The sequence below is a fragment of the Zosterops lateralis genome, assembly GCF_965231275.1.
Source record: "Zosterops lateralis genome assembly, chromosome: 11".
NCBI lineage: Eukaryota > Metazoa > Chordata > Aves > Passeriformes > Zosteropidae > Zosterops > Zosterops lateralis.
In genome coordinates this window covers 1,642,844-1,667,480 of record NC_139771.1, presented here as the reverse complement: position 1 = coordinate 1,667,480, position 24,637 = coordinate 1,642,844, and the positions used below count along the sequence as shown (strand labels likewise).

The 24,637-nt window shown below is 37.2% G+C and overlaps 1 protein-coding gene across 6 annotated transcripts in view; it reads left to right on the top strand.

The window, feature by feature from the left end:
• CACNA1D (calcium voltage-gated channel subunit alpha1 D) overlaps positions 1–24,637 on the top strand; it is a 172,461-nt gene that overhangs the window by 69,733 nt on the left and 78,091 nt on the right. For 3 of the 6 annotated variants that reach the window (XM_083869460.1, XM_083869461.1, XM_083869458.1), the window contains exons 8-9: positions 10,563–10,666; positions 20,461–20,630. In XM_083869460.1, the coding sequence (XP_083725586.1) occupies positions 10,563–10,666; positions 20,461–20,630 (274 nt within the window). Of the gene's footprint in view, positions 1–9,978; positions 10,083–10,562; positions 10,667–20,460; positions 20,631–24,637 lie in introns of all 6 variants that reach the window. The other 3 variants (XM_083869463.1, XM_083869459.1, XM_083869462.1) reach the window with 2 other exon arrangements.

The following is a 24,637-nucleotide window of genomic DNA, read 5'->3' as shown; positions in this document are numbered from 1 at the left end:
TTACACCCTTAATATCTTTCGAGGCAAAAGTATACCCACATTTCAGGAGCTGATAATTCCTCCAACTTTTTTCAAAGAAAATGAATATAAAAACTTTAGAGATTTGCTGTATTTAGAATACAGTTGTTACGAAACATATAGAAACAATTTGAGTGTCTCAGAATTAAACATTTTGTCCCCTGGGATTTGATGCCCTAGTTAATCTGCTGCCCTTTAGAAACCTTTGCAGAGTCTCCAATGACAGCAGAAAAACCAAAATAATTAAAATAGGATGTTGAATATTTTCATGATCAGACAAAATGAAAAGTATAAGAAAATAATAAACAAATGAAAACTACATGAGTTGTTTTTACTTCTTTCTCTCTAAGGAGCTTCCAGTGTAGAATTTACAGGTACACAGGTGTCATTTTTCTTTTTAATACAAATGGTACTGGGATTATTAGACAGTTAAGCAAATATTTATTGACCTAGTGAAATATAATCAAAATCAGATATTCAGCTGGCTTTAGAATTTATCTTAACTGATGCCTATATAATTAAATTATAGATTTAGATTCTTTCTATCTTACAGACCAACAAGTTGCCCATTGTCAAACTGAAATCACTTGCTGAGGACAAGAGAAATGACAATTTATATGTTTTAGTTTTATCACTGGATCAAGCTGAGGTAGATTTAGCTAAAAATTGGAAAAGATATAATTTCATTTGAAAATTGCGAAAGCATTAGGGGGATACCAGATTGTAATAAAAGAATCTGAGGAAGCCATTTTAGCTCGATGTGCATAGGGGTTTTGGGTTGCTTTTCACTTAAAACTGTTATTAATACACAGACTGAATGAGTTTTATACAAAACAAAACCAAACCCACAAATATTAGAAACTGCACAAACCTCTCATTTTTCATTCGGTCACTGTGTGAACAGTGAAATAGTTATGTGGGCTTCTCTTGCTAGCAGGTGTAATGTGAGTGGATGAAATCTGTGCAATATTTTGCATGGTGTTAAGTGGCATTCTGTCAGCAAGGATGACAGCTGAAAATGACAGTTTCCAACAGCACTCACTGGCACAGCTCATTATCACCTAGTTAATGACAGTAAACTTGCTTTGAAATAATGACTGCACCAATCATAATTTTTCTCTATGCCTCTCTGTTGTGAGTCAAGGCCTTGATTCTGCTGCTGCTGGGCACCCTTCAGATCGCGATGACTTGGCATCCTGCTGCTCACCAGTTTGCATCCCAGTCCCATATGTCCTACTGGGTTTTAGTGTCTTCATCTGGCCTGGCCTCTTTTCTCTCTAACTTACTTTTGACTCGCTGGATAGCAGGCATATACGGTTTATCCACAAACAGTATGACTCCTTAGTGCCAAGGGTTTGAATTGAGAGGTTGAGGGGTGTTGTTCTTGTTCTCAGCAGCCAATGCAGCACGTGTGCTCCCACACTGTTTGTGGCTGTGCATCTGTGTATGTTCTCCATTTATATTGGGACTGTGTTTATTCCCAGTCATGGTCCTTTCTGTTTGCTCTGGAGCCCTCACTGAGGCTCATGCTTTTAATTTTGGATCCTGGTGCAGTCCCTGTTATCAGCCAAGTAGCAGCCTCTGTGTGCCCAAGTTTTTAATGCTCTGGCTCACATTCTAAAGCTGAGAGCATAGTACTCTCTGCCTCATTTCCAATTTATGCTAGCAAGCTCTCAAGAATTGCAGAACTTGAATCTGCATTTGCATATCTGGCTCCAGATTTTTCCCAGGCCTTTGAAACATCTCGATATATAATCTATTAATGGCAAACATGTATTTTGTAAATTGCTTTTTATTTTTAGCTGCTTCACTTGATACATGGGAACACAGATAACAAGCAGTGATATTTGCCAGCAAAACCCCCATTTTTCCCATGAGCAGCAAAATGATCACATTTAATTCTTGTTTTCGCCATAGTGAAATTATCTTGACTAATTACACTTGAATAATCCAACTGCAGCTTGAAGGAGAGGTGGTCAGGGCCTCTGAGAAACAAAGTACTTCATGGGATGGGCTGCCAGCACAGTTGCTTCGAAGATGGGACAAATTTATTAGTGGCTACTGAATTTTATTAAGTCAATTTTATGGTCAGATGCTGCTCCCCACTTCTGTAATACCTGCCCAGCACTGTCAGATTGAGCTGGAGATTTCTGAGATTGAAGCACTCGAGCTAAAATTGCTGAATAATGATACACTGATATCTGACATGGTTTTGCGTAATAATACACCTACTGATATGTTAACAAGATATTCTCTAAAGGATTCTTGTTTAAAATACTCAGATCATTACTTGAAATGTCTAGGCAATCTAAAATATACCTGAAACTCATGTAAGGTTTAGGTAAAGGGATGGCAGGTTTTTTAAAATATACCTTTTACTGATATGTCAACTTTTAAAAACTATTACTACTTTTTGCTAGTAACATATATTACCATCAAAGAAGTTCTTTATTCATTGTTCTTCTGCTTTTATAACAAAAAAGGGTGCACTAAGGAACTTGTTTCCTGTTTAAGAAGCAAAGCTTTATATCCCCCAATATGCTCCTTGAAGCACCTTAGAACAGCTGAAAAAAGTCCATCATTTCTGTAACACAGACTGTTCAGGCTGCACTGCACTCTTGTGTATGTCAGTATTCACTTTTGCATAAGTGTCTGCACAGCCAGTGTATTAATGTCAATCAGGTCGGGTCAGGAGCTCAATCTCTACTCCTGAAACCTTTTAGAATTCTCCTATTCAAGGGTATTTAAGGGTAGACTCAGATACAATGTATTTGAAACCAGCTGATGTGCAGGCAAAGATATTTCCTAAGCAGAAGCAAATGTTTTACAAATACGTATCACACAAGAAAACCCCTTGGCTTATGCACAAAATGTCTCATTAGGCTATAAGCAAAAAACTGCAAAATTTGTTTGAAGTATTATCAAAACCGTCATCAGAGTGCTGACAAGGAGTCTCCTAAAAATACCTTTCCAAAAATGTGACCAAGAGTAGAATAAACAATAATAGTGTAGAATTTGTACTGAATGATTTAATAGGCTAGTGGGAATCAACTTCTTAGGGGGATTTAAGCCATGTTAGTCCCATTCCACCTGCAGAAGGGGAAGACATGTTCCTGCATCCAAACAATACTTGTCAGCAATGAATTTCAGCTTATTGTCTGAGAGAATCTCACAGCTTTTTTCCATTTGTGAATCAGTTGCAAATATTTAGCAGTGTTAGAAATTGTGAGGAAATGTGCCTGAAAAGTCTTAGAAAATAGTTTTTCCTGCCTTTTCCTCCTGTGTACCTAGGGAAAGCTTAGTGCTGTTCTGCTGGCATTGCTCAGCACCACTCACAGGTCATCTGAGGGAGGCTCTGGAGTGAAACAAGTCAGCTCATCCACAAAGGCATCCATGTGCTGCATGCACAGAGCTCCCAGCCTTCCACGGCTACATAAGCAGAAAGTTAACACATGATGTACAGCTGGAGAAAGAGTGATAGAAATTTTGGATGACAGCATTAATATACTGCATAAATCTCCCTAAAGAGCCAGGGATTGCAGGCAAAATTTTTTCTGTTTGAGTGTTAACTTCTTGAATCTGGTTTCATGTTAAAATCAAGATTAATCCCTCCTTTACATAATGATTTGGACTAATTACCTTTTAATATTCTCTTGTTATGAAAAGCTCTGAATTCTCTTGTTATGAAAAGCTCTGAATCATCCAGTTTTGGATTGCAAAGAGGCAGAACTTAATTTCAAAAAGAGAAAAAAGAGAATGATCAAATTCAGACAAGCAAACAGAGCTGCCAAGCCAAGGAATGTACAGATTAGAAGTTTGCATATAAAAAATTTCATAATATATGATTATAGTATAATTTTTTTCCATTTAGCATCTTAACACAAAGACCCTAGCTGAGGAGGATTTTAAACTAACTCACAGGGAAATATCTTTTCCATGAGGTGAACTTGATTGACTTTGACAAGATATCTGGTATCTTAGCCTCAGCTGACTACTGACCTGTACTGCAGTCAAAGCGTGGAACTAATTTCTTGTCACAGATCATTGCAAATACTAAGAAGAACCTATTGTTTCTCCCCAGAAATTTTAAATAAAACTGGGTTGAAACTGGATTGGAAATAGAGGCTAAACTTGGGATAGTGCTAAGAACACCACTAGTCCATCAGCTATAGTTTCTTCCAAAATCTTTGCCACAAGAAGCCAACAATTATTTAATAATAATAATAGTTCCCAGTCTGTCCCAGGACAATTTAGTAAATAAGTTTAGATCTTCCTGAGTACTGAGGCTTTGCTTGTTGGTGCTACATAAGCTAAGGCAACAATTGTACAGCATCTACCTGAATAATAAATGCATTGTACTTGTGTTTTTTGTGTCCAGTATGTGGGAAATATTAAGCACATCCAATTTTTGTATAATGTATGGTACATATATAGGTGGAAGAGCAGAATCCAAAAGAAAGAAGGTGTTTAGTACAGAACACCTGTATGGAAATTATAACTTTCCACTTTCATACACGATAGCTAACTATTTAAAAAGTAAACACATTGATCACATTAATTTTAGTAGGTTTTTTAGCCCTTAGATTTAACAAGCCAAATCTATGCATAGGTTTTATAAATTTTTGTGAAATTAGTTTGTGCAATACAGATAAATAGGTACAAACACTATCAGCTCGTTAATCTGAAATTAACATGCTGCTATTCATGAGAAGAGTCAAACACCTGCATTTTGTTATATCTGGAATACAGATTTTGTTAAACCTGGTAGTGCTCAACAGCAAACCTCTGGGTTACTGTTTTGTAGAGGTAGCACTCTTCATTTTGTTATAGTTCTGTCTATCTGCTCTGCAGATTAAACAGGGATGCATAATTATCTGAAAAAGATAAAACAACTTCTTAACAGTCACATTTGACATCTTAGCTTTCTTTGGAACAATTAATTGATTTCTGCCCAGCCCCTCCTCCTAGTTAAAGACAGTAAGCTGATTAATGGAATGCCACTAACAGGAATTAGCTAAAATACTATTAGAGACAATACAGTGTCTGAATGAAAAAGAAAGACCTGCATCTAAGCTCATTTCTAAACAATCATAGTAAAATTTTATAAACAGTCATGTTTTGAAGAGTAAACACTTTATGGGAATACCAAAATTCATTGCTAAGAATGGGTAAAACTAACAGAAGGAAGAAAATGAGGTCTGTTTAGCTTGATCAAAGCAAAATCATTAAGCTGAAGCAGTGTCTTTCAGGTTGAGGTTTAACTTGACAGGATCCTGTATGCAATTGCACAGTAGTTTACATACAGAAGGCAGAGGCCAAATTTAAGAGGTAATTAAGCAATTATGAGACTCTCTAGATCCTGTGACAATTTTACACTTCTCGGTGGAATCTCTTTCTGTTTAGGACTACCTTGATGCCTGAGCTATGGAACTCTTTTTTTCCAGGTTGCTGGGTGAAAATTCTTAACAAAGGGTGATCTCAGTGCACAACCCATCAGTGCATCTCTGTATTCTGTGTTAGAAGCAGAACAAAGCTGAGTCTGTCCAACCAGGACAGTGTCAGGGAAATCTGTGCTTTGACTCCAGAACACTGAATATAAAATTCCATGCTTTTATAAATCAACCTGGATGGTGCTGTGCTTCAAGCACAGCCTGTTTTAAGTCAGCTTTAAGCTAACTCCAATTCAGCCAAGAATATCTCAGGACAAAACCTTTGAAGCCAGACAGCTTTGAAAAGCTATCTGGTGTGCTCTTCACTTAGTAGAATAAGTAACCTGATCTGGAGTTTTGAGAACCTCCCTTCCATGCTTCCAAGAATGCAGGGATAGTCCCACATCACAAAATACTGATGTCTGCAGAATTTTTACACCTGTCAAGAGGCTGAATTTGTCAGTCTGAACAATTTTTAAGATGATGGGACAGATTACAGGTAGCACTAAGTAAACCCAACAAAAGTTGTGTCTTGTTAGCATGTTAGGAAAAGAGGAAGGTAAAATTAAAACCTAAGGAAGCTTAAGAAATTCAACAAATTTAAGAGGGTTTGAAAAAACACCGTGGAAAATCAAAATATGTTAATGCATTAGCACATTGTATCTATAATGGTACAAATACAGAATTAGAAGTTTTGTTTTATCATTAACCTCAGGTAGCGCTTATATTGATTGCAAATTGAGTTTGCAACAATTTTCAATAAAAGGATACCAGGTGTACAGCAAAGTTAAGACCTTGATTTGCATGCAATTGCATACGAGAATTTTACTCACAATTACCACAGATAGAGATAAATGAGATTTTAATGATGTTAATAATTGATGTTTTAGGTTGAAATTTGCCATCTGCTGCTGTGTAATACTAAGGGTTACATCTGCAGTAAACTTGACTTTTTCCCCATCTCCCTTCAGTCTTGGTCTCTGATAATTCATGCTGTGTTGTAATGATAGTTGACTCCAACTGCAGCACAGCTCACAAGATAATTCATCCAAATGCCACTTAAGGCAGTTTCAGACGGTATCAAGTTTGTCCAATCAGCTCAAGATAATTCTTCAAGATTGCAGACTCACCAACATATGCATGTAAACATAAAGAGCCAAATAAATAACGTGCAGTGCACATCTACTGTTAGGATGAAACAGAATAAAGGGATTTGAAGAAACCTTTGTCCTTTATATTGTCCATTATGTCATCTGCCCTCTGGTTGGTGTGATAGACAAACTGTGGAGAAATGACATTCAAAAAGTAAGACTAGATCTTTAAAAAAACAGAAGTCAAGAAGGATGGTTCTTGGTGGTGTCCTTGCCATAGGTGTTTTGAAGGCTAAAAGCCTCATGGTCTCAAAAAGACAGAACAAGTCCATTGGAGCCATTAAATATGACACCTCCTTTGGCACAGTGCATCCCTGAGCCATTGGGCAGGAGACTCTTGCAGATAATTTGCTGAAGATTTCAAATGTGAGATCTTGAGTTCCTGGTGTTGCTTTAACCCATCTGGAATTTGTGACTTTAACTCCTTTCTCTGCACTTTGGGTGAAAAGTCAGCATTAATCCCTTCAAATGAATATATCTTCATTTTGAGGATGGAGATTTTTCTGTTCTCATATATTAATCAAGCTCCGTCTCTGTTTTTAATCAGAAGGCAAATCAATTCCTTTAATCTTTCTTTAATTAGAAGTTATGGAAAATGCCATTTGACATGCATGAAATGAGCAGCAAAGTTTTCCAAAAGGAAAGGACTTATTTTTGTACTTTGATCTCTCGTATTAATGCCATCTGAATTATAATTTCATGAATAGAAATTACAAAGCATTACTTGATTAGAGTTTAATTGTACCTAGAATTAAATGGTAAAGTTGTTGAGTAGTTTTTAGGAATTCAATCTTAGATTAATTCCAAGGTCTTCTTCTAGGTTCAGGTGTTCCTGAGTTATGGAATGCTTTTGAAATAATTCAGCATTGCCCAAGTGAAGCATTTCTACTAATACAGGTTAGCTGCAGTTGCCAATTTTTGCTTTACAAAGCATTAGTCCTAGATAGATTAGCCTAAAACATTGGTCTTAAAGTCCAGCTGCATAAACAAGAAAGAATTTTTTAATATGTTGCACATTAAAAAGTGAATGCAAATCACAGCTGCTCATATGAACAGAGCCTTTGTGACAGAGCATGAGAATTTCAGCTTTGCTCCTGGGTAACTAAGTTAGCAGAGTGCCTGGCTGCCTGAAAATGTTCTCTTTATAAGCAAAAGCAGAGCATGGAGTTGTATTGCAGCAACTGCCAGAGCTCTGTTTTTTGAGCTGTGCTCAAAGTAAAAGTGCATATACTAATCTCTTGGGTTTTTCAAAATGATACATAGCAGAAACATGTTGGCACCAATACCAAATGAATTTATGTCTTCACTCTGAACTCTGGTGACTTGGAAACAGCTGTCTGCTAATTGTATACTTGTTAGATGCAAAATGCATTCAGATGTATTTGAAATTTATTTAAAATGTTTGCTCTGATCAGTTATTGCTAGAAAAACACTTGGCCTGTACAGTATGAGTCAGGTCAATGAAGCAAACTAATTTCTAAAGTAATAAAATAATGATGAGTATACTTTTAAAAAAGACATTGAATAAATATTATTCTCAAAACATAAGGCCAGATGCCTGTATTTGAAAGAAGATGCAAAGGGCAGCATCCACTGGGATGAGGCAGAAATTTAGTCTGGGCAATGAGATTTTCTACTTACTAACTTTGGAGCTTCATTACTAAAACTTCTCAAATGCAGGGGACTGACTTTGACAGATGGGTATGGGTGGTAAAACAGTGAACTTTACAGCCACTGTCCTTAGCAGAAGCCACTGATGTGCCAAGGGTTGCAGAAAGCTCTGCCCAGCAGACTAAGTAGATAAAATGGCAGCATTGTGCAAGACTTTCCTATATGAATATTGCAGAACTGAACAATGCAATCTTGGGATCTCTTGACATTGAAGGTCATTATGCCAATCTTGCTAAATGGCTATAACTCTTTTTTATTTTAACTTCTCCAAAATGCAGTTTTATTGGGAGAGGAAAAAAATCCAAATCAAATATATATTTTCAAGTTTTCTTTCTTTTTTCATAGCAAGTGTAATTTTAAGTTGTTTTTCAGTACCTTAATTCAATTAAAAAGTATTTTAAAAGATGATACATAGATTCTTTTAAAAGATGCATGAAGAAGCTGTGTAAACTCATCTGGTTTGGTTACTTAGGGTTTTTGTTACTTTAGTAAGTATAAACTGGTGCTATCACAGACCATCATGGAGGAGAAATGCCTTTGGGCCTTAACCTGCAAAGACTTAATGCTTCTATCTAACCATCCATAGGACCCCCTTGCAGAAACTGAGATTATGATATTTAAAGACAGGGGAAAAAATAGAAGAAATAATTTTGAAAAATGTTTATTCCCATGTTTAATAGGTTTATTCCAGGAGACATGTTAAGGAGAGGTGTCAAACTTGACTGTCAATAGAGCTCAAAGCCTTATCACAAATTTCAGATATAACAAACATTCACAGAAGAGAAGACAGATTTGCAATTAGATTGTTCAACAGTATCATATGAATTTTATTGTCTGCTGAATTTTCATGACTATAAAACATCTTAAGAAGAATCCAATGCAAAATCCGGAATTATTCCTCTTCAAGGAGAGCCATTTCCAAGAAGGTTTACGTCAGAATTTTTGTGACTTATCAGAATGTCTTTTTGCACCTGAATCCAACACACAACCCCAAATTTCCTTGTTTTAAAAGATCTGTTTTTCTGAAGGCCTTTTTAGATCTCCATGGGATTTTGTTCAACCTCGATCTGGATATAACTTATGTTCAGAAGTTTTCCTGGAATGTTTCCATGTTTCCATTGTATTTCTAAAATTATTTTTCAAATTTTCATTTTCCTAAAATTGCCCTCATGCTTTTTTACACAGTTTCATTCTCATTTTTTTCTTTTGAATTAATTTAAAATGACTGCATTTGACTGCTTTATTTCAGGAAAAACTGTAGGAATTCTGTGTTACAGAAAGTAACACTGTTTGTACAGTTGAGATATGCATTGCTGTTTATTTTCCCAAATGATCATTCATGTAGATAGAATATACGTGAACTAAAAATCTTAATATTTCAATATACTTTGTGATCATCATCTTAATTCGAGATCTGAAATTTAGTTCATGTTCTCAGCACTAAAGAACTGAACTGTTGCAGTGCTCCATTTATGTCTGATAATATTTCTGATCCAAATGCTAGGTTCACTCAGCATTTTGTTCTAGGGTTTGTGTTGGAAATGCAAAATGAATGTGACCAGTGCCTTCTTGCTCTAATTGTTCTTCTTTAATTTCTGAAGGAATGCATAGAATGTTATCTAACCTGAATGATCAAATTCTCCTTTCTCTGACTCTTCATTGCTGTTAATACAGTGATCTACTCTATAAGAGCATCTTATTTCTTGCAGATGAATGATGCAATGGGATTTGAATTGCCATGGGTGTATTTTGTCAGTCTCGTCATCTTTGGGTCATTTTTCGTACTAAATCTTGTTCTTGGTGTATTGAGCGGGTAAGCATACACCTTTTTCATCATGAAGGCAGAGTTCTGAATTCAGTTGCCATGAACACACAGGTTATCTCATACAGGTGAGCCTTCAGTTGGGATGACATCTTTTAATAAACCTCTATTGCTTCCTCCTCTAATTAGAACACAAAAACTTTTCTTGTAGCTCTCATGTAAATAACATACAAACACCAAAATCGAAGTTTAGACCTATCAGTAAAGACTCTTCATGTGCTTTTGGCAAAGTTATAAAATAAGAATAACAATTCTCATGCACTCATTTAGATGTTATTTCAATTAATTGTCTAAAGCCTCACATCTACAACAACATTTGGGTAAGTAAATTTAAACAAATATTCGATCACTTTCTAAAGATCTGGATAAGCCATAAACTTTGTGTCCAACCTATGTGATCTGGCAGCTGCAAAAAGGACTCTGCTGTTTAATGAATGACTGAATCATAACTTATTTCCTTGCGTTTTACAGGTAAATGATGCAATAGGATGTGAGTGGCCATGGATCTATTTTGTTAGTCTTATCATCCTTGGCTCATTTTTCGTACTTAACCTGGTTCTTGGTGTACTTAGTGGGTAAGCCCTTGAGTTAACATTGTGTATGCTACTGCTACTTGTAAGATGGCCTCTGCATTTACTCCAGCTTCTCAGCAATGGCTTTTTTGCATGCACTTGAGATTCTTATGTCGTCCTACCAGTGTTTGCTTTTTGGACTGAACTGTGTGATTTGAGTGCCTGTATCTGTCTTGACATCACGTTCACCATGCTTGCAAAAATATTCATTCAGGGAGGCACTAATCTTCTTATTCTGTAATATTCCTGCAGGAAAAAAGATTTTGTGCGCAGAGATGGGTGGTGCACCTGTACAAATATTCTTCCCTGTTGTTATATACAAGTCTCTTTTTCTGAAAGAAAAACTTTTGCTTTTCTTCAAATAGTCATAGTGCAATTAGAGTGTTGTTTATGTTTACCAGTCGCATATTTTGCTCAAAATATGGCAAAATATTTTTAGTAAGTGTTTCAAGACCTGCCTTACAGAGAGTGTGGCTGCACTACCCCAACACAATGTTCAGTAGTTCCTGGGTTGTAGAGCTGTGAACTGCTGTGATAACCTGCACCAGGAACTGATAAATTTATCAATAATAAAATACCAATTTAATATAGCTGTCAGTGGGATATTGTCACAGATTTTTGTTGGTTTGTCCAGGCTCCAGCCAAGAACTAAAGCCGTGTCAGTTCTAGCTGTAGTTTTCCAAATTTTCTTTTTACAAAGTCCCCTTGCATGAAGTTACAGCCCTATTTCCTTTGCCGTTTCCTGATGTCTAACACACTTGAGCTTGGGAAACTCCAATTTATGGTAAAGATATTTTTTGATAAACATATAAAAGATCCAGTTACCATTTGAATGCTGAAAAGAAAATTCTTATGGTTGTATGCATTAGGTTTTAGTTATACAGCAAAGAGTTGTTCTGGCAATCTCAGGAGAGTTCTGCCCTCTATGTTAACCAACAGAAAAATTTCTCTTGTATAGAAAGCAGCCTGACAGTGCAGTTGATGGTGTGTGCATCCCATATTCATGGTTTTGCCACATTGTATCCATTGTATCTGAAAGAAATGATAAGGCTTTATTATATCCCTGGAAATCAGATAAGCAAACAAGATTTCCAGGTGTTGATGTAACTTCATTACAAGAGCCCTTTTATCCAATGAGTGGTTTTACAATGTGCTTTTAAAATATTTACTCATTTATCTATGATAGATTACTGTTGCACACAGGAAACCAGGGAAAGCATAGTTTTACCTGGCTGTCAGACTGGCTTTATAAAGCAGATGTTTAAAAGAAAAATGGTAGTGCTGAAACAACACTGCTGGTTTTCAGATTTAATCTCATCCTTCCAGGATTTATACATTCATATCAGCTTTGTTTTATCCAAGGACAAATGTGTAAATTGTTGCAAAACTAAGGGGCCGGCTTTCAGGCACTCTGTAAAATGAAAGAAGAAGGAGAAGGACAGATAAATGAGGGTAGTTACAGTGTAATTTATTTCTTCTGTTGATGCTGTTACCTAAAATTTCTGTGTGACTGGATTTTCCACTGAAGTCCTTACAGGATTAGGCTCTCACAGTTCCTTCTCTGGCCCTTCAGAACATCACAAGCACCAACTAGTTTTCTTCCTGTCCTGTGAAGGTGTCTGGTAACAGATAATGAATATTCTTATTTTTCCTCCCACGACTCGAATTGTTCTTGGTTTCAGATTTTTCAGTTAAAAAAAAAAAAAATTACAGGGAAAGTGACACTGAATTTGGTGTTTTATTGCATGTGTTAATTTCTTTTCCTGAAGCCATGGAAATTTAGAGATACTCACATGAATCAGCTTAACATTTGATTTAATAAGTTTAAAATACTCTGTGAAGTTTTCAACATTACGATACATATATTTTTTGGAATATGGAGTAGTTTTTTAGCCATTTCAATACAGGGAAGAGGTGTCCCCTTGTCCTTGGGTTCCTTTCTCCAGGCAAGAAATCACCACTGATTTCTAGGTCTTGTGGGATCCAAAGAGCTCCATTGCTCCTCCCAACCCTTGCCAGTTTCCCTTGGATTTTCAGTGCACAGAAATGGCAGTGAAAAGTGGGATGTGAACTCTCCTTATATTCATCAAGCCATTAATTGCTAAATTTATTTTTCTGCCATACTGTCAGCTAGGGTCAAATGAATGCTTGGGTGCTTGATGAATTGCCCTAAATACATGAAAGGGCCTGCCTAAAACTCCCATTTTTTGTTTTCTTTTTGAAGACAATGACACTGGAGAGCTGAGACGTGATGTATAAATATCACCAAGGACTGACATTGAAAGTGCAGGGAGAAAGTCAAAGGAGACACTCCTAAAAGATACCCATCATAGGAAACTGATGTTTGGTACAAAAGTGAAGAGAATGTCCTGGTGTACTTGTTTGAAACTCTGACAAACAAGGACCAGTGTGGAGTACTGTTACTCTGATTTATTTTGATCAGTATATAACAGTTATATATAAATAATTTTCCCCATATTTTCTGTTTAGAGCTACTAGCCTAGTTTAAATTTTATGGATAAATGTGATGTAGTAGTGAAATCCAATGGATGTTTTTGTGTTTCTTAGTAGAAAGATATTTTTCATTCTGAGCCAAGCATTGAATATGTAACACATTTTTTTATTTGTTTTTATTTAAAAGTTACAAGCTTTTGTGTTTTATACTCTTCAAACCATAACAGGAAAACTTGGTTTATGATAAATCTACAGATAAAGTTAAATTTTACTAAACCAGTCAAATACCAAGAATGCAAAAATTAGGCCAACTTACTTGAAAAGCATGGCTTTGCATACAGATTTTGAAAGTGGAATCTGAATGCCTAATACCTTTTCTGTATGAAACTGTTACTTCCTTTATATCAGGTTATGCCGTGCACATTTAAATCTGTTTGCTGTTTTCATCTGTTTACTGTTTTAAAATACTCAGTTATTCTCTTTGCACTCCTTTGTTAGTCTGTGACCATCTGCCCCTTTGTATTTCTGTAATGCCTCTTGTGCACTGCATGTTTGATGTATTTGGATACTGTAAAATGGATGAGAATGATGATTTGGCAGATCTTTTGTTTTACATCTAGCTCTTTCTGAAGGTGAGTATTCCTGGTGATCCGTGTCAGTCTTGCCTGCAGAAGGTGACATTCTTAAAAATCCAGTTCATATTTTTAATATCAGTAGTGTAAATGAATAGAAACAATGCGTGTATGGAATCCGCATGTGGTAAATATTGTAATTTCTGCATGGAAGCTGACTGTGGAGATTATTTCCTAAGTAATTCCCTTGAATAACAAGGATGGAGAGAATTCATAGGCTTGAGTTAATTCAGTTTTTTCAAAAAAGCTCTAAAAAACCTCACTTTACTCTGCATTAGACACTAAAAGTATTCACATTACTCTAAAAGCTGATTTTCTGAAGGCTTGAAGTTCTAGGTGCAGAAACTGAGAGCTCAGGAAAGGCCTCCTCCATATATTCCAGTGTAAAAGACCAGAGCATATTGTGGCTATTGGTGCAAAAGACTGAGCTGAAATTGAAAGCTAGAAATTACAAAGTTAAAGTTATTAGAAAGTTAACAAATAAAGATCAGGATGGAGATATTCCATCCATCCTGAAAGTGTAAAAGGTTAAAAAAAAAAAAAAAGTTAAAAGAGGCATGTCAGTAATTTAGCATGTGTTAAACTAGTTTGCTATGAAAAGAGGAAATAAATTATAAAACTTCAAAACTTATTTATTAAGAGGCATGGCTTTTATTGATACATGATAATCTATTCATGAAGATAGTCCTTACCATTAGGAGTTGAGTTCTGCTGATGGCATTTTCTGCTCAAGGCATTAGTATTTCTTTGGGTAGCCATGGGAACAAATAAAACCTTTCAAACACACATTAATAAATCTATAAGTTGAATTTATTGCCTTGCAAAAGGACACCAAAACATGAGCTTTGACATGTCCTTATGTCCTCCTACATGTGATGTTGCAGCTAATTAAGTGAATGTTAATTTTCTCAGTTTTTTTCCCCCAGTAATATTTGCAATGTATGTATGTAGTGATTCTAAAAGCTAAGGGGATGTGTGCTCATCCACCCCAATCTCCCAGCAATATCTGTCAATTAATGTCATGTAAAATATGTTGGTGCAGATAAGCTTATACACCTAAGAACTGTTGTCTGCAATATATATGGAAAAATCATGGAAAAAGATATTTGAATAATGATGCACCTAATAGAAAACAGCAGTAAACTGTCATCCATAGCCTTCAGCAAAAGGAAAGTGGACTGATTTTGACAGTGTTCCTTTTCACAGCAGCAGGAAGGCCTAGTGAAAAATATAAAAGAAAAATTATTGCTGAAAATCTTAACTCCTTCCCATAGATAAACTGAATATACATTGAAAACAAGGAGGGGAGCTCCAGCTGTAGATCTCAGGAGGTTATAAACTGGAGCAGGCTCATTTATTCCTGTGTCCTGGTGAAAGTAAAATTCACATAAATAAAAAACAAGGAAATGTTATATTTGATCAATCAATTGAACATATTAACAATAATGGATCAGCAAATACTTTCAGCTGTGTACAGCAGTAAATAACTGAACGCCTTAGACAGAAACCACTAAAGTCAATGTGGACAGTTCTGTACTCTGTACAGACAGTACTGTATCTTGAATAAGATCTTGGAGGGAACTGATTTTATTTCAGTCCTGTTTGAGCTCACCACACCAAGATGCTTTAGGGATTAGTCCTGTGGGGTGCTTGCTGGTGAGCCTCTGGCAGGGAACAAACCATGGCAGTTTGAGAAACTCCACTGAGAGGGCACCTCTGTCCTGATGTTGGGGGATGGCAACATTTGGTCCTGTGCTCAGAACTGCCCCTTCTTCCTCCAAGAAGTCCAGGGTGTCCTGAGCCAAATGGGTCTTTACCCAGGAGAGAAGGGGCACATTTTAATATGCGGATCTAATTAATGGTCTGAAGCATCAGGTCTCAGTTTTGTTGCTCTATCAAATGATTCCCTGTCTGTTCCTACTGATGACCCCATAGCATTCATGGGCACTCTGGCACAGTAAGGCTGTACAGGCCCTTGATCCACAGAACTGCTGCTGGAGCTGTTGAATGCACATTTTGTCAATTGCTAACAAACTGCATAGAGATAGCCATGGGTAGGTAGTACCAGTTTGCATTTCCCCATCAAGAGCCCAGTGCTCCTTGCTCAAGGAAAATTCCTGCTAGGATTTGTTGGTTTTGTCCTACAGTAATAATTCTAGTGTTCAGCCTGTGAATTTTTTTTCCCCTAAAAGAAGGGGTGACAATGATGTATACAAATGTCCTATAATTAAAGATGTGATGTTACTTAACCTTTTTATGTCTCTCCACATCTGTTACACTTATCACCCAGCTGTGAGCTGCTGTCTGTGCTTAGCTGTACACTTGAAATAGTTTTAGTTCTCTGACTTGATTCTGCTAATTTGTTGGTTGGTATGGTTACCACTGTGTGAAGCCTCTCCTGCAAGTTTGGTGGCCAACACTGTGCTCCTGGGAGTACATTTTTGTTAATATGTGACTGTTCTCTGTGAATAAGAGAGTCTAGGATGTCTGGGTGGCAGTTCTGCATGTAGAATTAGCTTAACACTTTTCACATACCAGACCTTGTGTGCAGTGAGCTCTGTGCTGCAGGAGGTTCACTCTCCCTCCCACTGCATTTGCAGTGGTACAAAAGGGCAGGAATACACCTAATGAAGGATTTGTGTCCTGGTTTATGCTTAGATATCAAAAGCACCCATTTGTTTCATATCATCAATGCCCAGGAGTTTCAGCAACACTCATAGTGTTGCGCAGCCCCCCTGATGAAATGTCCCTGGCCTTTAGCATGCGAAAGCTTTCAGCTGGTAGGAGGCTGGTATAGGTGTCTCTAGTTATTATATCTGGGAATATACAGAGAGAAGGGAGACTATACCAAAAGCATTTCAACGAATTGCCTTAGGACTTGTGGTTAATATGACCCTGCCTGTAATTTATGGTGTGAGAACTAGGGAGATGTAATTGAGTCCCAGCAGGCATTTCTTGCTGCCACTTCCACCTTGTTGCATCAAGCCATTCCCAACTGATGCATACCAGCAGGGGTTATTTCACTCTGCTGAAGAAAGAAAAATCTGTCATGATTACCCCAGACTACTGAAGCGTGAATTCAAGCCCTGCATTTTATATGCTTCTGCCTCAACAGCCATTGATGATGATGGTGTTGTGCCTGAGCAGAGAAATGAGATCATCTTTCTGCTAGGAGACAAGGAATGTTTGGGCAACAGAAATAAACCCTGAATTTTATATAGTGGGTTAGTTATCACTAAAAGTAAATGTGATTATGTCAATTAGTCTCCATCTAATTAGTCTCCTGCTTTATTTTGCCGGTGATATCTCTATTGTGCTGCAGATGCAGCACCCCCTGCCCAAATATTTTCGAATATCAAGGTCATTTTATCAAACCAGAATGAAACAAGTGTTTAAAAGTTAGCTCTTAGCACAGGCATTTGTGAAACCAAATATTTACAGAGCTGAAGTCCACTTACTGCAATTAATGTGCAGTTTCTTGAGCCTGTCAGCTTCAGAGGCTGCTGGCCTGAGTGCTGCATTGGTGACAAGAAGGCCAGTTCAGGCCACCAGTCTGACCTCGTCAGCCTGTGTTGCCTACAGAGCCAAAAGCTTTTCTTTTCTGCCCTGGACCCACCCTTCCCACTCCACAGCCATGAAAAGCTGCACAGGCAGCTGTTTTAGTCCTCCTTACAGGAGATCAGCCAATGTCTGTGTATCTTTATCTAAATGCTCAAGTATTTTTTTGTCCAGATGTCTTTGTGAGAAGCTTTAAAGAGCCAATGTCTCTCCTTGTTCTCATCCCCATCATCTTCTTCAAATTACTTGGCCAAAAAAAAAAGAGATGCTTTTGTTTTGCCAACAGGAAACTCATTACTTTCCAATTCTATTAAATTCTCCTTTCTTATTCATGGCATTTCACTACAAGGAGTATGTACATATGTCTCTGAGGGATGTTCCTTCATTGTGGATGTGATAGAAAAAAATACCATAGAGCCAGATTCTTCCCTCCCCTGAAGAAAATTGTCTTCTCATGTTTTATAGTTCCTTACAAACAGTCAAGTTTTAAAAATAAAATTAAAATTTTAAAATATTGTGGAAATAAGCATCCTTGTATCTCCCTCTACTGATAACTTGCAGCAGCCTGTAGCAAGGCAGCATCTGACTTCTGTGCAGTATTAAAGGGAAAGGTCAGAATCCGCTGTGTATGTAAAAAACTTGGTTTAATTCTCTGCATGCAGCTGTTTTAATTTGAAGTCAGAGTTAGAGAGTGGTTCAGCCATGGGTGAAGTGCTGTTCAATGTATCAGCCTTGCCAGCTGATTAATTAAAAAATTATTTCCTTCACTCTATTTAGTACCAGCAACTTTTGTTTTACTTCACCCTTGTGCATCACATCTCCTTTGAATTAATGAGAAATACCTGAAGGACTTCAAATGAAAAAGACATGAATACTTAGTAAAAGCCAGCAAGGCTTGTTACTTTTCATTTCCTACCCTGCCATGATAGCTCTTTCTGCAAAGATGCTGCCAGTGGGAAGGGAGTCACGAGTGCCTTGCCTCAGTCAGGTGTAAAGGACAGTCTCTAATCCTCTGGGAGAAGCTTAAACCCGGCATTCCGTAACCCAGACAGTTTCTTATTGACTTGTGAAATTACTCTGGGTTTTTTTAGTGATTATCTTTCAGAGAGATCTTTAGAGCTCTCTGTTTCACTGGCTTTTTTGTGAGGAGATGGCCTCTTGCAGAATCTCGTCCTTGGATGGGGGGTGAAGGATAGCAAATGCAAAACAAGCACTATCATTCTTCAGCTTCATTACAGTGCCATGGAACTGTTCAGATGGAACAGGATGATCCCCCTGTGCCACGCTGAAATGCTGTTGAATTAAGTTCTCAGCTGCAAAAGGTGTTGTACCTGCCTCTTAGCATTTACAGCAGAAAGCTGTGTAATCTCTGCAACATCACATTAAAAAAACTTCCAGCACCTCTGTAGGTGTATGTAAACAGCTTAACACTTAAATTTACTGATGTGCTCTCAACACTACATTTTGCCCTGACATGTTTAAAGACTAAAAAAGCTAATAAAAATAAATAAGACACCCCTTGGGGAGATTATGTCCTTGCAATTCCAAATAAATAGTGTATATCACCAAACAGAAATATTATATTGAAAAACTGAGACTTTCTGTTATTCTGCTCTGTTTTCTTAGGGCAACATTTTTATTGCTAGCTGTTTAGCCTTCTTAAAATATTTTTCTGTCTTATGTTAATTTAACAGTATTTTCCTCTTCAAAAAGGATATTGTTGAGTAGTTCAATAAATTTCCCCTTAAAAGTGTATTAATTAGGGAATATTTTCTAGTGAAATTTTCCAATAAATAAAGGAGTTGCAAATTCATAGTAAATGAAATTTCTGTAGCCTTTTTAACTTAATCCCTATTGTAAGATTAATGTCAGTAGCAATAGGACAAGGGGTGAACAGCTTAAAACTGAATGAAGTGAGTTTAGATTAATATTAGGAAGAAATTCTTCCCTGGGAGGATGGTGAGGCCCTGGCACAGATTGCCCACAAAAGCTGTGGCTGCCCCATCCCTGGAATGTCCAAGGCCAGGTTGAAAAGGGCTTGGAGCAACCTGGGCTAGTGGAAGGTGTCCCTGCCCACAGCAGGAACGTGGAATGGGATTAGCTTTGAGGTATCTCCCAGCCCAAACCCTTCAGTGATTAACATGTTGGTCAGAACAAGCTTAACTTTAAATACTGAATTGTATGTACAGTCCTAAAGAGCCTTGCCTGCCCCTAATGCTAAATATTGATACTCAGGTAAACTGGAATGTGTTCATCCTTGAAGCAAAGGGAGTACACTCATTTGGAGCTGTGGATCAAATCAGAAGTTGTAATAATGTTGGCATGTGAGGTGTCGTGGGGGGAGAATATACTTGTTAGTTGTCCTGAGTCATTCAGGGAGATTCAGGGAATCTTAGATTTATGGGGTAGTTCAGATTGAAAAAGACCTTAGGAGGCCATTAGATCCAATCTCCTCATCAAAGAGCATGATTTCATTATTTTTATTATCATTCCATGATAATTCATGGATTGATTCTAATAATGAACTAAACTGGATAGACAGTCCAATACATTGTCTTGAGAATGGGGCAGTGAGATAGAGAATTAAGTTTCTGTTTCTGGTCTGTGAGAACAGGACTTCTAGGTTCTGTTGCAGAGAGCAAATTTCCAACAGCACAGGAGTCAGTGTATGATATAGTTAAGGGAGAGTCCGGTAGCGGAGTTCTGGAATACTGTGGGTTTGGACATGGCCAATGGACTGTGGCTGGGAGAGGAAGGATTTTAGAACTGGCTACCAGAATTTCCTTTTCATTGAAACTTAATACTTAAATGTGAAATTGCTTCATTATTGCAAGTTAGGTTCTATTTGTAGATAAAAGCAATTTAAAAATCTGTATAGAGGAGCAATAATTAGAGAACAGACTGTTCCCTTATGGGAAGTATCAAAAATACTGCTTAGTTTTTGATTAAATCATAAAAGCTCTGAAAGTTGAGATGTGATGTTGTAGGGATTTGCCATGACTTCTTTGCACCTCTACCTTGTTTTCAAAGCAATGCTCAAATCTTCGGTGTATTTTCTGTGTCACTGTGTTAATCTGCAGCATCAAGGCTTTGATCAAAATGCTGGCAAGTTTATCAAGCAGTGGTTTTTTCTGCTTTATCTGCATTTGATAGAGAATTTTCCAAAGAAAGAGAAAAAGCCAAGGCCCGAGGGGACTTTCAGAAGCTACGTGAAAAACAACAGCTTGAAGAAGATCTGAAGGGATATTTAGACTGGATTACCCAGGCAGAAGACATTGACCCCGAGAATGATGAAGAGGCTGATGAAGAAGGCAAGAGGAACAGTACGTATTCTTTCCTCTCTCCTTCCATGGCACAGTTTGACTCCTCCTGGGGGTGTTACTCTACAGGGTTCACAGCTTGCCCAGGGCTTTCCCTTTCCCAGCTTGCAGGAGTGTTTGTTAGCAGAGCAAGTGTTGGTTAATATGGAGATGCTGAGTCATGGAAGGTAATTTGAAATCTTACAACAAAATTCTGCTTGGGGTGTCCATGTATAAATCACTGTCTGCATTCAGTCACTGCTGAGACTTATAAACTTTGCTTTGTTTGTGTTCTGAAAAGAGTTAGTGCAGAGAAGCCACGTGCCACTAAGTGTCATTGTAAATCCTTAGAATGTGTTTTCCTGTGGGTGTATGCAAGGGAAATAATAGTGATATAAAGAGCTTAAAAATACAGCCAAAGCTACGGTCAAGAAATAACCTTGTGCTAATGCTGAGGATTTTTTGCTGTTGTTGTTGAAATAGGGAAATGACATTCTGGGTCTTTCTTTTGGGTATTCAGAATACAATATAAAGAAATACTTTTTATTGCTTGTCTTAACTGGCTGTGTCATAAATGAAATCTTGTGGGATTTCCCTTGACACTAAGAAATACAATTTATGGTGTATTTATTTGACTGTAGGCTATTACAAACAGGTAATTTATCCTGTAGTAACCCTCTTGTGCTTCTAATCTGAGTTCTAAGGTGTAAGAGCAAGTTAATTTCACGATACTATAAAACCTGTTAAAGTTATAATTGATTTCCATATATCTGAAAATTATAGCAACAGCAGTATTTTAATGTCATAATTTAGCAGGGGTTATTTTAGCTTCTTTGTCATGTTTGCAGAGTAGTAGTTAAAATTTTCTTGAGAAGTTTTAGAGCAGTACATAAATGAGAACACAGATTCAGGATATGGTTACTGATTTAACACTAAGTCTAAAGCTGAAGTCCAAATTTCAGTGTATATTCTAATGCTACATAGCACCTTGTTATTAATGTTATACTCTGGAAAGTTATGGTATGTGGTCATTTAGATACCATAGAGTATTTATAAGGGTAAATGGTTTGTCGAAGACAACCCTGAATAGTATTTTCTGTGTTGAAATGATACATTATTATCATTGCTTTTTCCCTAGTGTTGATAATTTATTGTGAACTGTTCTTTTAAGTCACAGTACTTTTCAGGTGCAGTAAGTGACAAAAATTGCATGGTTTGATATTGAGGTATCTGTTTTTGAACTTATCTCTGTATTGCAGAGATAGTAGTAGCTTTTCAAGTTCTTTGAGTTTCAGAATTTTATTAGTCCTTTAGTTCACAATAAAAGCAGAATATGGGAGTGTGGAACTGGCTGGAAGGATGCCGATTTTATGAGAGGCTGGAAGGCAACCTGTGGGTTGGCATAGATTCCAGCATCACTGGAAAGGAATAATTTATTTGTATTGGAAAATGTGTTGCACAAGTAAAATTTTTATCTAAAACAGAGCAAAAATGCCAGAGTTCTCTATACTTAGCTATTGCTACTAATATGTGGAAGGAGTACATGACCTGTGGGATTGAGTAGTGGTATAAAATCCTAAGCCTGAGATGTAAAAGATGGCACATTTTATGGAGTAAATGCACTTTGTACAAGGCTGCTGTGTAGAATTGTAGGTGATGCATAGAGTGTTGGATGACTGAGTTGTCAGCTGGGATGCCAGTGGACTGAAATCCACTGAAAACAGGTGAAATCCAGGGAACTCTTTTTTGTTCTGTTCAAATTAGATGTTTGTTAATAGGGGGCAAAAAAACCCCCATTTGCTCTGGCATTCCTTAAACAGCCTTGAGGTCATACAGATAAAAAAATATTTTGCATAGCTACTGAGTTTGAAAGAACTTTTAAGTCTAAACTGTTAACTTAGGTATAATTTTAGGCTAAGTTAAAGGTTGTAGAAAAGACTTGCAGAGTGAAAATAGAAGGAAAGTAATTAAAAAAGCTTTATGAGAAATGCCAAGAATTTACTTTCAGGTAGGACATACATGCTTTTGTGTGGAAATTTCCAATGGATAGGCAATCTCCAAGCACTCCTGGATTTATGCACGTCTTTAAATATGTGGCTTGGTATTTAATTTTTAATATCAACTACAACAGCCCATAAAGGAGTTCCTGAGTTGCTCTTCCTCCTTGCATTTCAGATACTATTAGGAAATAAATTTAGTTGAAATATATTGATGATATTTTTTCTTGAGCCATCTTGGAAGCATGAAATAGAGCTGGGTCCCAAGATAGTCAGAAAAATAATGTTGAGGCTTCCAGGCAACTATGTCCCTGCTTTGAATATCTAAACCTCTGGGTGATCCAGATTACTGCTGGTTTATGTTGATGGAAGATCACCATGGTGCTCTTCAATGATGTAGAAGAGTTCTGGGTTTAAAATACAGAAGATCTCTGTGGCAGGCAAAGGCAGAGATTTCAAAGATGGTTAAGTCAGTGATGAATAGTTTCTCACGTAATATTTTAAAATTGTAGTTGAGGTTCCTGCAATGCCCCTCTCCAGCATCTGAAAATTTCTAATCAGAGAAGTCATTAAGTAATTTATTTATGAATCCTATGTATTTGTACATGTTGCTAATAATGGGCAGGTATTCAATGCTGTTGAATAACAGGATACCTTTTAACTACTAGAATTGTAAACATGCTTTTAGTGAATATTGGAAGTCTTTATTATGAACCAATAGCTGATTATCCTGAAGTCAATGAAAAAACATCCATTGCCTTCAAAACACTGCAAATTTAGCTCAAAATGCAAGGATCAGTGAGAGGTGAGGGGTTTAGCTGTGATCGGTTGTGCTGCTGGTGATTTCGGTTTGTTTTGCCTAACCTTACCTGTGTTGTGTGTACGGACACGTTTTTGTTTTTTGCGTTGCGACTGCTGCCACCTCCCGCGTCACTGCTGGGATTACATGTGCTTCCCCAGGGCTTACACTGGCTGACTTAATGGAAGACAAGAAGAAAAGCAGACTTAGCTGCTTTGGCCGTTCTTCCAATAAACATGGTAAAACGTGTTCGGATTTGCAGTTGATCTTTCCTTTTGTGCCAATACTGCACTGGATGTGGGAGCTTTCGGGAGCACAGACTGTTTGCATTTCTCTGAACAAGGCACAACCCTCTGTAGCATGGAACCCCTCGTGCATGCAGACCTTCCTGCTGGTTGAAGTGCATGTTTGAAATAGAGGTGCTGCTCTACCTCCCTAAAGCAGAGTGTTTAATCCATTCAGATTTCCACTGAAGTGTCTTTGTCTGTGGCTGTTCTTGAAGAACAGCTTTTCTTTTTCAGAAGTCAGGTAAACCAGATCAAAAAGATATTTTAAATGTAGGTGTGAAGAAAGTAATAGAAGTATTTTGCAAGTTTTGTAATGCATCATAGTGTAAGCTTAGAACAGCATGATGATAATATTTACTATTTACTTTTGATACTTATGATATAGAATCTAACAAAACACAGGCTTTTTACTGTATCTCCTTTTGTTATTGTTAGTTTTGTTTCTGTAATTTGTTTTATTCACTTTTCCCCACCATCCATCTCTTTCCCTGGAGATGGACAGGAGGTTTAGTGTAGGATAGTTATTTTCAAATCTGCCTGTTTTAATAGCAAATGTCCTGTTTTGTCATGAGCCAAACGTCCTGGCAAATGTCCTGTTTTGATGTGAGCACAATTTAAGTTGTTAGGAGATCTAATTTTAATCCTATCTGCAACTAAGTTATTTGACCAACTGGCTTTCTTGCTGTCCTAAAAATCACTTCTGTGGCCCAGACTGAGGCTGAAAACTCTCATCCAGTTACTTTAGAGAATGCAGAATTCTAAGTCAGAAATTGCTGCAACCTGATAGACTCATTTTGTACAAACACTGAGTCTGCTTGAAACTGTTTGTGCAACTCTCATATATATGGTCTGATAGCTCACACAGCTCTACATGCTGAAATAGTTCTTCTATAAAAATTGTGAGAACACAGTTGCAATTTTACTTTGAACTATGCATTTCAACACAGC